The sequence below is a fragment of the Cantharellus anzutake genome (assembly GCF_015039405.1).
Source record: "Cantharellus anzutake strain C23 chromosome Unknown EI90scaffold_59, whole genome shotgun sequence".
Classification (NCBI taxonomy): Eukaryota; Fungi; Basidiomycota; class Agaricomycetes; order Cantharellales; family Hydnaceae; genus Cantharellus; species Cantharellus anzutake.
In genome coordinates this window covers 426998-444983 of record NW_024067009.1, presented here as the reverse complement: position 1 = coordinate 444983, position 17986 = coordinate 426998, and the positions used below count along the sequence as shown (strand labels likewise).

Here is a 17986-nt window from a genome sequence, read left to right as displayed (position 1 = left end):
ATCCGAAAATGGCTGTCCCAGAATGGCAAACGCTGATAGCCGAGACTATGAACACAGCCAATCGATAAATTCCCGGACTCTGTGCACGGATCCCAATGTACTCTAGTGTTAAAGTAAACAAAACCAGGGATAAGGTAGAGACAAGTACTGTCTCATCGGCCCAGAAACAATTGAGTAGTAATCAGGGGATACACGAGTAAGACACAAGGAATCGATCAAAGAGGGTGCAAGATCCCAAATAAATGGAAAACCCGAACTTGCCAGTGAGACAAGCCAGGAAGTCAGCAGGGGGAGGAGTCATGGGAAAATCGGAGAACCCCAGTAACGGCGGTGATCTAAGATCGGAGTGTGCACCCAAAGGAAAAAGCCGAAGGAGGATTTGGTCTAAGGGAACAGCCAGGAGAATTGAGATGTTGAGCTATGATATTGAAGACCAAAGCAGAGCAGATATCAGAAAGGTCGAGGAGAAAGGAACAGGGAAGTGGAACGGAGAGACGAGGCTGCGGATGGACTGCCTCACAGTCATTGGAAAGATGGGGGGACAAGACACAATCCACGAAGGGAAAGCTCAGAACCCCAGAGTACCAATGGAGGATGGAGTATACAGAAGCAAAAATATATAAAAATCAGAGGAGGACGAAGACAACTTAGCTAGAGTCCCACCCCCTCAGAATAATCCGAACTAGCTTATATCTGAATATGTCTACTGTCCAGACCGCCAAATTGCCAGTCTCCCTAGTCAAGCGAGGTCAGATGGAAGGTTGGATTCCGAATCACGTCGTAGCAGCAGGAGCAATCACAACCTTGGGAAAGGTGACAATCCCGGAAACAGATGAAATGTCCACTAGTGCTGATAGCCACAGGTCGGACTCCAAGCTTGAATACTTGATTGAAAGGGTGAGGAATAACCTTAACCAGCGACAAACAGCGGACAGGGTATTATTGGAAAGGACGGGGGGAATTCTGGAAGAGTCCTGCCAACAATCCGATAGTAAGCACGTGAAGACAAAGACAGAGGAAGTTAAGATAACCCAGATAGCTGCTGTAGATACGGATTCAGAAGATTTACAGGATGCGGAATTACAGTATCCCGAAAGTAGTATTGCAGAGTATGCATATAACTGGACGGACCCCCCCATCAACCAAGTGGCGTCGGTACCCCATAATTCACCGGAACCCACCTGGGGACCTACCCGATCTTCTTATGTACCCCACATTGGAACCACGGCATTGTCATATCCATGCATACCCGATCCTGACCCGACTCCTGGACCTCCTCCTTCACCACCTCCGGAGTTCTGCCCTACTGCTGTCTGTTCCGATATTCACCTTCGGTCCTGACACCACACCTCTCACCCCCCCATGCCACCTCCACTCCTCCATCCCTCTCCTGTCCTATCTCCGTCCACTCCGATACTCACCTCGGACTGAACACCACACCTCTCACCACCCTCCTCCTACTCCTCTTGCCACCCTCTTCCTACTCCTCCTCCCACTCCTCCGCTCCCTCCTCACAACACCTCCACCCTTCTGTCATCCTCCTACTCTTCTCCCATCCGCTCCAATACTCACCTTCGGACCTGACAACTCTCCTTTCTGCCACTCTTCCCTCTTTCCTCCCTCTTCTGCCGACCTCCCGCCAAGTTACGACCTTCCGCCGCTGTCCCATACCTCGTACTCGGACACCGCTCGTACCTTCACTCCAAGACTCCGTCATAGCTCCTACCTCGGACTTTGACTCCACCTTGGCCTTAGTCCATTGCATTGGTGACCTCATACTACGTAAACACCATTGCCAATATCCCTCGGACTTTCAACCCCACCTCCATAAGCTCCGTAACCTCCGAGCTCCATGGATCATCTTTGGCACTTTTGCCGCTTGTAATGTATCTCTCGCATTTTCCCCTCATCCCTATTTGGACTGCTGCTTCTTCCCATTCTAGCCAGTTAGTCATCATCCCCACTTCCCCTCGTCCTCCTGCCCCTCTGGGCTTCGCCCTCCTTACCGCCTTTCGGACATACCACAGGTTCTACCTTATGACCTTCGGTACCGCTCCGCTTCTGTCATCCCTTTGTTCCCGTTCGGACACCTTCGTTCCGATTCGGATCCCCTTTGTTTCCTTGTGCTTTTGCCCTCTCCATTATATATATTGGTGCTTGTACATACTCGTTTTAGTCCTTAGTCTAAAATCGACCTGAAATGCCCCCTAGAGACTTCCTGCTCGCCTCCTATGAAATTAAGGACCAAATGGACAAACAGCAATGGCACAGTGCTCCGCTTGAGTCACTGAGGCCAAGGTCCCTCCTTGCTAAGTCTCCGGTTCCCCTCCAGAATTGTCCGCCCTCACCCAGTTCTAACAGGCATCCCCAGCATTTGCCAAACTACTCAAAGAAAAGATGCGCACGGACTATGACCAAGGTTACCCCAAGGGCATCAAATTCGTAAGCGTCTTACTCAACAAACACCTAACACAATTGGAACGAGACTTGGACAAGACTTGGAGAACTACTCAAGAATGCATGTCGCTAATTCAAGATGAGATTGCCCTTCGAGAAAATCCACGCAGGATGGGAACTTTATTCAAGTTGCACGAGACAAGGCTGTTGGTACGAGACCTGGAAGAAGTCATAGAATTAGTAATAGGGAGGATTACGTTGGAAGCCGCTATCTGCAATGACCATGGAACAGTAGATTACATCGACAACAATCTACGTCAAGCATGGGGACAACTTCATCATTTTCTCCATCTATCCCTCAAACATCTAACTATACCCCACAAGGAATGCCCTCTCGAGTTTTACCATGTTTTCCAAACATTCATGTATGAGAAGCTCCGAGAGTTCGATCCCGAAACTATGGAGGAATTGCAAGTAGCCATGGAAATGTACCGATTGGACCAAGACGTGTGACGAAACCTGGCCGGTTGAGCGAAGGGAAAGATATTGGAGGTAGCTATAAGATACCTTGACGTGAAAACACACTCTCTCCCAATCACACTACCACCCAATCAACCCCGAATTATCTTCCGAATACATTCTTTGTACTACCACTAGGACTGAATATGAAACATTTTCGCGAAAAGATTGAGACAAGACCTAAGCAACCTTATGCAAATATCTAATAAACAATCTTAAGAAAACATATTGATAAAAAGATAAGAGAAACAAAGTGATTAAAAAGGGGATTGCAAGGGACTGCAATAGACCCGCTGTGCCTGTTTGTAGGAGAAATAACGGACACACTATGGAAACCCATTATGGAAATATGCCAGATAAATCACAAAACCCCATACGACAAGTAGATATGAGAAAATAGAAGGACCTGAACTTTAATGAATTTTAATGAATTTTTTACGAATTATTACGATTATACGCGATAAATTGAAAGAAAGAAAATTAGCAAAAATACTTCAAGCTTAGCATCAACAAGACGGAATTCTCGGGGGAATTTATAGCAAATATTAAACAAAGAATTAGGACAATCGACCAAGATTTGACTATAAAAACAATCAGAGAACCTCCACGGAAACTACTTTCCCACGTCCGCACACATAGCCAAGGATGGAAGTACCGCGGAACAAGGATTCCTCAGGAACTAATGAAAAATTCAAAGTCGTGTTTATAGTAGGAAATGTAGATGTCCTCCAAACGGACCCAATGAAAGTAATTACAGGGAAAACTACCCATAAACGACGGAGATATGACTAAAACTCCTGCAAAACGAGGACAACGCTTAAAAAGCAAGCACAAAGAATAACCAGTAACGACCGAGACGAGCTTGATAGCCCATTAGAAAGGAAGGGATCTAATCTTGATCCACCCAAATTTTCATAATAAAAGGATCACGCATTATGAGATATCCAATAACAGGAATAGCAACATCAAAAGTCCGAGCTCAGGGAAAAGACGATGTTTACGTAGGATCCATAATTAAAACATACAACGAAATTTACACGGAAATTATGAAAAAATAGGAAACTATAGTTATGCAAATTTCCAGCCCAAACGGTTGAGCCGTTGTAAAGTTATACCAATGACGGGAATATAGAAATCCGCATCATGTTTAATGACACATGAGGGTGGCAATGCAAAGGGAACCGGCCATTGGAACTGAGATCCGCACTTTGGCAGATCGTGAAGACCAATTTCCGTCCAAATAAGGAAGAGCCTGGTCAAAACAAAGCACAGAAAGTGCAAAACAACCTTAGATCATGAGGGAAAAATCTGAAATAAATCACAGAAGCCCATATGAAGGATATAAACACCCGCTGAAGGAGAGAATGAAGGAAGGTCAGTTGGGAGGTTCAAACGAGACCACCACCAAGCTGTTCCCTGGTTCTTAGGATGGGGAAGTGTACTAGTGTTATTTATTGTAAATATAGTACCAATCCGAGTGTTTTGGCTGGTTCTATTTTTATGGGTTAGTTTTAAAGTTCCTGGGAATTGACTTACAGATAAACCAAGCCCTGCGGAGCTGTTTCTTTATTGAAATTTCTTAATTTGTCTAGGTGTAATTCTGTGTAGCGTTGTTTAATTTGGAATTTAACTTGAATTTAATCTTCTACTTGGTGAAGTTTCAAAGATTCTATTCAGTTAATGGATTTGGATTGTGTCTGGAGTGTCCCTTGGGTTTGTTTTATTTTTGTCTTATTTTATTGCTTGTTTTAACAGTAGCAAGATAACTGTTTTGTGTTTACACTTTGAAATCTGGAGTGTTAACCAGCTCTCCTGTTGAAATATCTACTTAATATTTCTCTCCTTAATTGCTGCCTTTTACTACAGTGGCAATCTTAACTGTATATCACTTTTTCACGCTGGAGTGACAACCAGAAATGCTTGAGAAAAATAATACTCTATTTTCTTACTTCTCTAAGGGGAGCGAAAAGTCACAGAAAGGGTCTCCCTTTTATACTCCTTGGGTCGCCTTCCTTTTTCACGCTCTACCTTCTATTTACAGGATTTATTTACAGTGTATTTTTCTCAAACTGAATAAAAAATGAAATTTTCACGCTATAGTTCTACTGCGCTTTTGCTGCGCTGAACTGTGGTTCTACTGCGGTCAGACTGCGCCTAGAATCCTTATTGTCCTCCCTCGCCTAAGCTATTTTAATGGTTAATTAGAACTTGGCTGCGCTGCATTTGTTGCAGTTACCTATTTCAAATTCCCTATATATACCATTAAATTTGCTATGACTCGATGATTCTGAATTCAAACTTTGCATTACTATGCGTACGGCTGTGCTGAGACCTTCAGCTGATTTATTCCATTTTTATTTAGTGACATTTAGTTAAAATGAGACTGAAATGGTAAATGAGTGAATTATTCAGGTTTAAAACTGAAAGAAAAAGTTGCTAGTAGTCAAGAATTACTCAAACGAATGTGTTATAGCTCTCCACCTCATTAAAATATCGTTCCCTAAAATTCCCACCATGGTCCGTCTGTAGGGAATGGATGTGTGGTGATGCGTGCTGTGCACGCTTTCTTTATTCATTGTTTATTACTCTTTATTTCTCGATGTAAACAATGTATATAAATTGCGGGGAAGGGTGAAACAGGTTTTCACTCTTCTCCTCCCCTGTCGAAATTACAGCTCTATACTGCCTAATTCCTGACAGCTTGAGGATAGCAGGAGTCAACACCAAGGTCGGAACCTCAACCGACCTTACACCATCGTAGTTTAGTGGTTTTCGTGAATTTCGTTCATATTCCCTGATTCCCCTTTGTATTATCACATCCTAATCCTCCATATGTATTGTTCGTTGTTATAGTAGGTCGTCCTTGAAGATATCATATTTTTATGTATTTTATCTGGACCTCTTGAAGCTGTTTTCCCGCGTGTTTTCAGGTTTCTAACTTCATGTCCTTGTATCTCATTCATTTCTGGATGTCTTCTCACGTTCTTGGTATCATAAATTTTCATTTATTCCCACCTTTCCAATGGTACTAGGTTGTGTCCTATTTCCTGGTATTCGTTGAGTTAGCAAAAGTTTGTGCGCACATTCGGTAATCACGTGCGTTGTTCCCATAGTCGTTTGTATGCGGGCGCCGTTTCCGTTTAATTGTTCGGGATTTATGATATGTGTGGGTGTTTATTTCTTTCATATGGGCTTCTGTGATTTATTTCAGATTTTTCCCTCATGATCTAAGGTTGTTTTGCACTTTCTGTGCTTTGTTTTGACCGGGCTCTTCCTTATTTGGACGGAAATTGGTCTTCGCAATCTGCCGAAGTGTGGATCTCGGTTCCGACGGCCAGTTCCCTGCGCATCGCCACCCTCACATGTCATTACACATGATGCGGATTTCTATATTCCCGTCATGGGTATAACTTCACAACGGCTGGACCGTTTGGGCTGAAAATCTGCATAACTATAGTTCCTTATTTTTCATAATTTCCGCGTAAACTTCGTTGTATGTTTTAATTATGGATCCTACGTAAACATCGTCTTTTCCCTGAGCTCGGACTTTTGATGTTGCTATTCCCATTATTGGATATCACATTAATGCATGATCCTTTTATTATGAAAATTTGGGAGGATTAAGATTAGATCCCTTCCTTTCTAATGGGCTATCAAGCTTGTCTCGGTCGTTACTGGTTAATCTTCACGCTTGCCTTTTAGACATTGTCCTCATTTTGCAGGAGTTTTAGTCATATCTCCGTCGTTTATGGGTAGTTTCCCCTGTAATTACTTTCATTGGATCCGTTTGGGGGACATCTACATTTCCTATTATAGACACGACTTTGAATTTTGCATTAGTTCCTGAGGAATCCTTGTTCCGTGGTACTTCCATCCTTGGCTATGTGTGTGGACTGTCAGAGACAGGATTACTTGTCAAAGACTGGATTATTGTCGGAGTTGGAGATTGTGGCAGAGGTCTGTTGGAGCGCGCGCGCGGATATGCGGGCGGAAATATGCGGCGCGTCCGGAAGTGCTGTTCAAGGTTAGCAGAGTGGGATCGCGGCCTCAGCGACTCAGGTGGAGCGCTGTGCCCTGAGCTTGACGTTTGGGGGAGATCCCGTATTTACAGACTGACACTTACAGCGGACTTCAAACAAGACTTGCGGGCGGAGCGGACCTGTAGGAGGAGCACAGACTCCGTGAGCACGGACTCAGAGGGGGGGAAGCCCCCTTTGCAGAAGGAGGGACTCAGACCAGACAGGGGGGGGTACTCTAGTTGATTTCAGACTGAGGTCCCTAAAAGTATTTACAAGGTATATAAATAGGCAAGAGGGAATATAGAAAGGCTGGTCAGTCCGGCGCGGTCCGGCGCGGAGATAAGCGGGGATTGTCAAACTAAATAAGGACAAGAGCCCGGGAACTGGAAACGAGGAGCAGATCAATAAACAATAAGTGGCAAGGGTTATTGATGAATAACTGAATGAGATCAATAACCTAGTGCCAATAAAGAGGGGATCAAATGCCGATATTGGCAGGGAAGCAAACAATAAATGGCACTCGGCAAGGAATGGATGATAAGCTGCCAAGTGACAAATGGCCAGAGGAAAAGCGGAGGTCAGCGCGCGGCACCGATACAAGTCCGCAAATCAGGATGCGGGGTCGGTGCGATGCCGACACAAGTCCGCAAAGGGATGCGGGAATCAGCATGGTGCTGATGAGTCCGCAACAGAGGGTGGTCTGTCAGTGCTGTCATAAAAGGACAGCATGATGGCCAGCAAGATACGGAGGGGAGTGTTGACCTGACCAGAGGTGTCAAGGACAACCAGAAATGGACAGAGGTTGCAGAAGGTGCGGAAGCGGTGCATGGTCGATAGAACAGACATCGGGTTGGGGCTGGTATGGATGGGTTCGGGTCGGAGGAATCGCCTGTCGGCATTGATTCGCTGCTGACGGAGCCCCGGGATTTGTCAGTCGTGACACGGACATGGGAAAGTAGTTTCCGTGGAGGTTCTCTGATTGTTTTTATAGTCAAATCTTGGTCGATTGTCCTAATTCTTGGTTTAATATTTGCTATAAATTTCCCCGAGAATTCCGTCTCGTTGATGGTAAGCTTGAAGTATTTTTGCTATTTTTCTTTCTTTCAATTTATCGCGTATAGTCATAATAATTCATTAAAATTCAGGTCCTTCTATTTTCTCATATCTACTTGTCGTATGAGGTTTTGTGATTTATCTGGCATATTTCCATAATGGGTTTCCATAGTGTGACCGTTATTTCTCCTACACCGCGCATACCATAAATCCCGAACAATTAAACAGAAACAGTGCCTGCATATGAACGACTATGGGAACGATGCATGTGATTACCGAATGTGTGTGCGGGGGTCGGGTGGGGCATGTTGCGGCGTGCCCTGACAGACACCCACTTGCTGCGTGCTCAGCCGACTCTGCTCACTTCTCTCACTTTATTCACACTTCTACGGCTCCACGGACTCCCAGTCACAACCTCTGGACTCCTCTTGTGCATTTTTACATTGATCCACACGCTTTTTGGGGAAATAGATGCGGAATTCAACTTGCATGCTTAGAAACTCGTGCTGGTACACACTCTAGTCTTCCCTTGCGCATAGTTCATGCATTGACAGCATTCTGGACAAGTACTACTGCCTTCTAGTACACCCTCTAAGCTGTTTGATACGCAAATTCATGCCCAATTTGTGCGCACACAGTTCCCAAGGTGTGTGCTTGCTCTTCCACTTGTGATTTCATGCATGTGCAACATCCCAGATGCATACTCGTGCCGTGTGAAATCTCAGACACATGCATACACACTCTGAGCAGTTCTTTCACGCAATTTACGTGCAACTCCTGGATAACTTGCAATGTACTGTTGGACAGATGTAATCTCCCTCTGGCAGAAATCATCCCTCAGCCCCCAGGGGATTACTGGGACTCGTCTACACATATCCAAGCATGGGAGAAGTGTCAGCAAGCGATAGAGATTATTGCTGGAAACCTCAAAGCTCATGTCGCTGCTGTTGCGGGCTGCTATAGGCCGTGATGGCTGCAATGCCATGAACAAGGCCCGAGGGTAGGGCATTTGGCCTCAGCGACTCTAAAGGAGCGCTGTGCCCCCTAGCTGTCTCTTGGCCCTCATTTCAGACTCACTGGGGTTGCCTTGTTGGGGTCAGGACTTGGGGGTCATGGTTAAATCGATATTAGAGCTAAGGTACAATAAAGTAACATACAGGATATATATAGGGAGAAAGAATGAATGGAAGCGGACCCGGGCCGAAGGCCGAAGGGTCCGGAAGCAAAAGGGAACAAAGAGCGGGGTTGGCCACACAGCAGCCGGCAATGACCGAGGGTCAAAACAAACAATAAACAAACAATAACAGATAAATAAAGGAAGGAGCATAGGGCCATGATAGCGGCGATGGTATCATAGCAGCACTGGACTTGGAGTTGGGCCGGAGTCGGGTGCAGGAATGGTAGCGGCCCTGTAGGGGCCAAGTGGGCGGGGTAGAGGAGTTGCAGTGGGTGTGGTGCCAGAGGCAGACTCAGGGCAGGGAGGTTGGTGTGGCTGTGGGGGAGTCGGCCAAGTGTAGGGGAGCCTAGGGGCAAGTGGAGGAGTGAGCAGGGAGTCCTCAGGGAGGATAGGGCTGAGGTCGGGGCTCATGCTCACATAGTGGGAATGGGCTCGGGCAGCATCGGGATGGGTGGCTAACGGGCTGGAATGCATGGCTGTGACACAATGTCAGGGCACACCCACCTGACCCCACTCCACCCGGTCCGACCCCACCCGATCCCACTACCCTCACCCGGTGTCCCCATCCTCCCTCCTCCCTTCTCTCTTCCCTCCTCTCTCCTTCCTCCTTTCCCCTCTTCTTTCTTCTTTCCTTTCTTTCTCCTTCTTTCCTTTTCTACTACACGGACGACTTCCTTGCTCGATGTACCATTAACCAGGCTGCGCAACACGCCTGGACCCGGACACACTGGGCGACGCCCTACACACTGGACGCTCCTGAGATCTCTTACGGAGATACCTGGGCAGATATGGCTGTGCGCATAGATGATGTGGTGCTCCCCACGTGACCTTCAACTGCATGTACATAAACACAGCCTAAGTGGGAACTGAGAAGTAACCTTCTCACACTTCCCACTTTAGCCTAAGTGGCCAGGGACACCCTTTTGTGCCGGGCCTGTTAGTACATGTGCCCATGCTACACCCTACCGGGTCCTCAGTGCCGGGTGACACACCCAGGTGCCCTCGACCCTGGGTCGCTCCCTGACACACAAAGTCGCAGCAACAACCAACTGCCAACATGTTGACTTGGAGATGCCCACTGCACATCAGCCTTCTGTTGATTGTGCAGCCTCCAACCCCAATCCAAGTTCCTCCACTGCACACTCAGATGCCAATGCATTGCCAGCTGTGGTTCTGCCACACTCCCAGATGGCACTGTCAACTCCGCTGACTCTGGACCTAACTTTGCCGACTTTGGCATTAGTTCCACCGACTCCGGCGACCCTGAAGAACTGTCATCATCGCCAAGGTCGTAAAAAACGTCAATCTGAGCAACATTCATCTTCACCTTCCCTTTCCGTCGCTCCAAATCCCTCTTCCATCTCTTCCACCTCTTCCCCCCTTCATTCTGGTTACAATAAATCATGTTTTAATCTTGCTCAACATATCCCCTTCCCTATCCTCACATATGCTGCTGTGGCTGGCAAAAAAGCACAGCTGTGTATTTCATTTCCCATCTTGGCCACCCCTGATGCACGACCTCAAGGATGGCCAACCAAGACTCGACTGGGTTCAACTAAGGACCCACCTTCCTAAGGGTTTGAGAACACCCATGGGTTGCTCTAAGGGGAGAACCCATAGGTTGTTTCAAGGGGAGAGTGTAAGGAAGGGGTGGTGATTTACATTATTCCTTTATTATTCCTTGTTGTACTTTTGTATTTACATATGTATGGTGCGGAGTCAGGTAAAGGGTTCTTTACTCTTCTCCACACCAACGTCGAATACTAAGTTCTGTCTAACCTAGATATTGACTGACCTGAGGACTGAAGAGGTACCAAGGTCGGCACCTACACCGACCTTATACACTCAAGCTGTTGTCAGGGCACACCTGCCTGACCCGGCCCCACCTGACCCAATACCCCACTACCCACTCCCCCTGCTTCTCCCTTCTTTCCCCTTCCCTCTCTTCCATTCCACTTCCTCTCTCCCCCTATTCTATTTCCTCTTTATTTGCTCTTTATTTTACATGGACAACTTTCTTTTATATCAATGTACCATTGACCCACCCACAGTGCGCATACAACACACCTGGCCCAGACATCTCGGGTGACTTCCCACTGTGTCCAGCATGTGTGCTTGCACTGGATGCCCTCGGGACCTCCCATGGAGATACCCAGGTGGTCACAGCTGTGTGTGAGGGTGACGTTGTTGTGGGGACAACTCCGTGCACCGCAAAAAGTCGGATTCTGTGGAATTTGGCCACCAACATACACCACATACCCTCTGACGCTTCCATTGCTCATCCCCACACTATCCAACACTCCATACACCCATTCCCTATTTTTCCTTATTTTCCCTATCATTCCCGACAACCCCAAGCAAAATTCCCATGCCCAACCATACTGCCAATTTCACCCCCTCTCTAGATCTCCATAACCACACATACAACCCAGCCGTTTTTCTACCCGATAGTGATGCTCTACCATCCTTCTTCACCCCCAGAGCATTTCCCAGAATGGCAATCCCATACCCGGATGGTTCAGCATGGAGTATAGTCTCATGTGGTCTTGACAGCACCTGTCAATGGCCACATCTCAAGAAGTACTGCACCAATTGGGATGAATGAGGGTTCGTTGGAAAGCTGGAGACGAGGAGGTTGCTGACGGGAGGATAGGCGGGCGCTGCAGCGAAGTGTTGCGGAGTTAACCTTCACAATTCCCATTTCGGACCCGTTGTCACATTTTCCCCATTCATTCATATTTCTTTTATTGTTTCTTTGTTCCCAATTGGATATTTATCATTTACGGTTGCCTAACGGCCCGTTTACATTCCCCCACTCCATTCATTCCATTTCCAACTCATATAAACTAGATAACAGCTTGTACACAACAAGTTAGTACTGAATAGACCTGTGAAGGGACAAGCAGAAGTTACATCCAAGTGGCAAAGATGCCATCCACGACCATAACGTTTCCCCTGAGCTAGTTGCTTACGTCTAAGACCCCTCTCATCATAATACTCAGCCTTGACGTCCAAGAGAGATGTAGGTGAGTGTTTGTTTGAGGTTCTAGCAGACCCGGTAGTGCCCCAGGACCAAAACCCGGCCCCACGAACCACACCCACACACACTACCACCCTCCCCCTTCTCTCTGTCTCGAGTCTAGGCGATAGACCCATTACAACGTGGCACTTGTCATGTGACCCAAGCCACATGTAGATAAACGTACCTGGAGTGGGAACCAAAGAAGTAGCCTTCTTCTCAACTTTCCACTTCAGGTAAGTAGTATAGCATCCTGTCATGACCTGGCATATCCACCACTTCCATCAACATGTCCTAGTGCCACTTGGCCCATCCCACCCACTACCATCATCATCTGTTCATCCACCCATCCACCTGCCACCCTCATCTGCACTTTCTCCCTGCACACATACCTCCCAACTGTTAGAACTGGGTGAGGGCGGACAATTCTGGAGGGGAACCGGAGACTTAGCAAGGAGGGACCTTGGCCTCAGCGACTCAAGCGGAGCGCTGTGCCATTGCTGTTTGTCCATTTGGTCCTTAATTTCATAGGAGGCGAGCAGGAAGTCTCTAGGGGGCATTTCAGGTCGATTTTAGACTAAGGACTAAAACGAGTATGTACAAGTGCCGATATATATAATGGAGAGGGCAAAAGCACAAGGAAACAAAGGGGATCCGAATTGGAACGAAGGTGTCCAAATGGGAACAAAGGGATGACAGAAGCGGAGCAGTACCAAAGGTCATAAGGTAGAACCTGTGGTATGTCCGAAAGAAGGTAAGGAGGGTGAAGCCCAGAGGGGCAGGAGGATGAGGGGAAGTGGGGATGATGACTAACTGGCTAGAATGGGAAGAAGCAGCAGTCCAAATAGGGATGAGGGGAAAACGCGAGAGATACATTACAAGCGGCGAAAGTGCCGAAGATGATCTGTGGAGCTCGGAGCTTACGGAGCTTACGGAGGTGGGGTTGAAAGTCTGAGGAATATTGGCAATGGCGTTTACATAGTATGAGGTCACCAATGCAATGGACTAAGGCCGAGGTGGAGTCAAAGTCCGAGGTAGGAGCTATGATGGACTCTCGGAGCGAAGGTACAAGCGGTGTCCAAGTACGAGGTACAGGACAGTGGCGGAAGGTCGTAACTTGGCGGGAGGTCGGCAGAAGAGGGAGGAAAGAGGGAAAAGTGGCGGAAAGGAGAGTTGTCAGGTCCGAAGGTGAGTATTGGAGTGGACGGGAGAAGAGTAGGAGGATGATGGAAGGGTGGAGGTGTTGTGAGGAGGGAGGGGAGGAGTGGGAGGAGGAGTAGGAAGAGGGTGGTGAGAGGAGTAGGAGGAGGGTGGTGAGAGGAGTGGTGTTCGGTCCAAGGTGAGTATCGGAGCGGACGGAGATGTCATATCCATGCAATCCTGACCTCCGCTCCAGGCTCCCGGAACTCCGAACCTGATTTCCTACCCTACCACTGTCCGTTCCGATATTCACCTTCGGACCCGACACCACACCTCCCCTCACCCCTCATGCCACCTCCACCCTCCTGTCCTTCTCCTACCCTATCTCCGTCTGCTCCGATACTCATCTCGGACCGAACATCACCCCTTCCGTCACCTCCTCCTTGCCGACGTCCAAGAGGTTATCCCACCTCCAGCTCCAACACCACCTTCGGTCCGACTCCGGAACATTCCGGGTCCGACCTCATCCTTGACACCTTCCAGACGAGCACGCAACACCTATGCTCCCGACTCCGGACCTCCACTCCGGAATCCCGTTCGTGTCTCCGTCTCCGGAACCTCCGGTCTTAGCTCCGACCTCGGACTTTGACCCCACCTCCGCTTATACCCATTGTATTGGTTAGCTCATTCCATTTAATTACATTTGCCAATATTCCGGAGTTTAACTTCCGAGTTCGGACTTTCCGGACTTATGTCAGACCTTGCAACTATTGCATTGCTCCATTCAATTCCGCTATTCTCCCTCATTCCTATTTGGGCTGCTGCTCCCTTTCTATTCAGTCAGCTGGCCATTCCCCACTCCCATCCTCCTTCCTTCCTCCTTGGGCCTTGGCCCTTCACTCCTCCTTTGGGAAACACCATTGAGTCAAACACTTGACCCTCGGTGTTGTTCCTCTTTCCATCTCCCTTTGTCTCCTTTCATCCTACCCTTGTTCCTTTTGATTCCGGACCCCTCCTTATATACAATGTACCTAGTAACTTGTAACCTCAGTCTGAAATCGACTTGAATTCCCCCAAGAGACTTTCCCTCTGAATTAGGGACCCCCAGGACAACCAGCAATGGCACAGCGCTCCGCCTGAGTCGCTGAGGCTGAGGTCCTTCCACGCTAAGTCTCCGATTCCACTCCAGAGTCATCCGAATCCACCCGTTCTAACAGGTATCTGGTAAAGTTCACAGGCTGGCCAAACTCGGAAAACCGATGGCTCCCCCATGACCACCTAGTCCATGCCCCCAACCGGATTGAGGAATTCCACCAGACACACCCCCAAGCCCCAGGGAGAGAAAGAGAGAACCGCCTTGCCGCTTCGAGGCAAAGCAGCTTAAGGAGGGGGTGATGTCAGGGCACACCCGCCTGACCCTGCTCCACCTGGCCCGGACCCACCCAATCCTGTCGTCCTCCACCCGGTAGTTCCCCCAGTTATAATATAAACAGTCTTCAGCCCTCCAAAACCTCTTCTAGGATGTCTATCGCATCCCACTTGTCTGCTGCTCCTAAGAACTGAGTAACAGGCACTCCCAGAGATGCCTTGGATAACACCCAATGAATCGCATGACAAACGATTGACCCTCGCTAATGCCTCCTCCATTAAGTGGTGAGGAGGGGGCCTCTGGCCCCCTTCTGCTGGCGGCCTCAGTTCCTCCATCGCCAGCTCCCCTGACAAATGGGGACAATGAGAATGTACTGGGCACAGCGCTCCATTCCAAGTCGCTGAAGCCGAGTCCCTTCAACACCCCATCACCCTCAGAGCTCTGCTCCACCTCCGGTCTGTCTCTGACCCACTGTCAGATGACCCGGAACACCAAGCTCCACCTGACAGCATCGCCTGGATAGCGATCGACCTATCCTCTAAGGAAAGACGTTCATGACAAGTGACTCTTGCATGGCCATCTGTACCAGTTTCAACTGTACACAGCTGGACGCTCTCGGGATTGTCAACCTTCACTTGAAGGGTATAGAGGTTGTGGTTTTGGAATGCCCAGGAAAAAACCTTTCCAGTGGAAGCCTTTATCAAGTCGGCACTCTTGGTTGTGAACACGGTATTGATTCCCATGTCACTCATCTTGGTCATTGATAGCAGAGACTCGCCAAGTTCTGGTACATACAGTACATCCTTGAACACTGCTTCTCAGCATTGACCATCTATGCAGGTTTGGACTTGAATGTTCCCTATGCTGGTGGCCTGGATCACTCGGTTGTCTGCTATGCATATATGACGTGGGGGGTTGAGTGTGTGATGGGAGGAGAAATAAGAACGATTATTGCACATATGGGCCAATGCCCCAGAATCGATGATGAAGTGTGCATCCTTGGACCCTTTTGACATGCCCCCAGCCACGAAAGCCTCTTCAGAACGAGCAATGTACACATCATAGGATGGTGATGGGGACTGTGAGTCATGGGCCACTTTCGCTTTTGCATCCTGCTTGGTGGCTGACTTCCCTTTGCTCTTGTTGAACATCTGTTTTGGACCCTTTCCCTCTGCTCCTCCACCCTCAGATCAACATTTCTCGATAGTATGTCCGGTCCTTTGGCAGTTTGGGCATTTCACCCCATCTGATACCTTCAGCTTTGATGATTGAGATTTTCCAGATGAGCTGCATGTGTAGAATGCATTTTCTCTCTCCTGCTTCTTTTGTGATTCATGCGATTGAATGGTATCTATGGTGAGTTGCAATGGTGGAGGGGTGTCATGGGTGAGCAGGATGGTCTTCAGGGTTTCGTACTCGGGTGGCAGAGATAGAATGATGGCAATAGCCTGCAGTTCCTCATTGTCATATCCATTCCTGGCCATCGACTTCCGGTCCCTCCGATCCCTCCGGTCTACCTCCGCTCCTTCTTTACTAACCTTGGAGCTCCCGTATTCCGCAATCCTCTCGGTACCCCTCGATGGTCACCACCCCCTCCTTTCAATTTATTACCTACGCCTCCCTAAGTACAGAGCCCCGAAGACTTCCGGACAGCTCCAACGTCCGCTAGCGCACTCCTGCCTCCGCTGGGCTATACACTCGCCTGCCCTGCAGAGCTCACCTTCAGGCCTATCCCTCCTTTCCGTTTCTGGGTTATCGCCCGCCTTTCCGTTAACCCCGCGACCCGACTCGTCGGTAATATTCAGTCGGCTAATGTTTAACCCCGTTAGCTCCGCTCCATTCGGCTCCGCCATTTGCGGACCCGTCTTCGCTGTAACCATATATATATCCAACTTGTACATAGGTTACACTTCAGTAATAAAATCGACTAGAGTTACCCCCCTTCAGTTCTGGTTGCCAGTTAGTAAGTTAGGGCACGGACATGTTACTAGGCACAGCGCTCTTGGCATAAGTCGCTGAGGCCAAAGCCCTCCGCCATGGAGACTTTCCTTCGTCTCTGTCAGGGGACGGACCCCGGGTCCCCATGACCCCTCTCTACAGTCCACAGTCTGGCCTGTAAACACAGCCCATCTCAGGGCATAGCTACTGTGGGTAAGAAAGTGTATAGATAAATGAAGAGTAGGCTACACTTGCCTACTGTGGGTAAGAAAGTGAGAAGAAGGTTAACTTCTCACTTTCCCACAGTGGCCCCAATATGGCGAAAACTTCCGGGGATATCCGGAAGTCACATGAGGTGGGATCCGGGGTCGGATCATGCGGCGTGTGGAGCGTGCGGCGCAGGAAGTGCGCGGGAAGTGGAGCGGGTCCGGGCTAAGTCAGGGTATGTGCCCTGACAGTCTCAAACCTGGTCTCTGACACTCATTCACTTCGTAGCCAAGGCTTATGAGTTTATGGGCAATGTCCCTAAACTCCTGCATCTGTGGCAACAGATCCTGGTCGGTGGACATGGTTGACCGCCATAGCTTAGTCATCAGGAAAGCTGCTGATTGAAGTCCTTTGCCAGTGATTTGGAAGTAATGATTTCCCAGGCCTTAGCTGCTGAGCGTTCCGAAGTAAGGAGAGCTGCAACTTGTTCCGTGACTGTCAAGGCAAAGTGGAGGAATGCCTCCTGGTTGTCCTTGTCCCACTTCTTAATCTCATCTCGGTTGGTTACCATGTTTGCAGATGTAGAAGTATCACCAGTCTTTGCAGCAGTGTAAGTGGGTTTATGTAAGGGGTTGGTGTAGGTTCCAACCCCAGTTCTCCTCAATCCTCAGGTCGTCAATAAAGTTGAGCTGTATGGAGCTTTAATTATCAACGATGGGGAGGAAAAGGAGTTCTGTTCCTTTTTCCAAATTCCCACGTTATTGCATTGTTTATACATGTTTAAATCGAGACAAATATACAATAAGATAATGAATGAAGGGTGGGGTTACCACTCCTTACAGTTTAGGATGGGGTTTGGTGCTGAGCACATATTCCCAGAGTTCCCGGTGTTCTAGAACCATCTCGACCCTCATTCTCCAGACTTCCCAATTTGACCCATCTGCCTTGAGTTTTTCAAACTCCAACTTCAGGTGGTGGTCCTGGGTCAACAACATTGTTACTAGTAAGGAAAGTGGTGCGAGTTCTTTGTTCAGGTCGGAGTTAGAGCTCTGGGCTCATAACCTAATAAAATAGCTAAAGGAGTGACTCAGTCTGTCATATCCATACATACTCGATCCCGAACCAACTCTGTCATACCCATCCCCGGC

The 17986-nt window shown here is 48.3% G+C and overlaps 2 protein-coding genes across 2 annotated transcripts; both read left to right on the top strand.

Moving 5' to 3' along the window:
• Positions 1-699: 699 nt before the first annotated feature.
• On the top strand, positions 700-1341 carry EI90DRAFT_3129690 (uncharacterized protein; the record flags this gene model as incomplete). Its single annotated transcript, XM_039064235.1, has 1 exon — positions 700-1341. The coding sequence occupies one exon, from the start codon at positions 700-702 to the stop codon at positions 1339-1341; it is 642 nt and encodes a 213-aa protein (XP_038911769.1).
• An 8895-nt stretch (positions 1342-10236) lies between these two features.
• EI90DRAFT_3129688 (uncharacterized protein) lies at positions 10237-10740 on the top strand (the record flags this gene model as incomplete). The annotated part of the gene is made up of 1 exon (XM_039064234.1): positions 10237-10740. The coding sequence occupies one exon, from the start codon at positions 10237-10239 to the stop codon at positions 10738-10740; it is 504 nt and encodes a 167-aa protein (XP_038911768.1).
• Positions 10741-17986: the final 7246 nt, after the last annotated feature.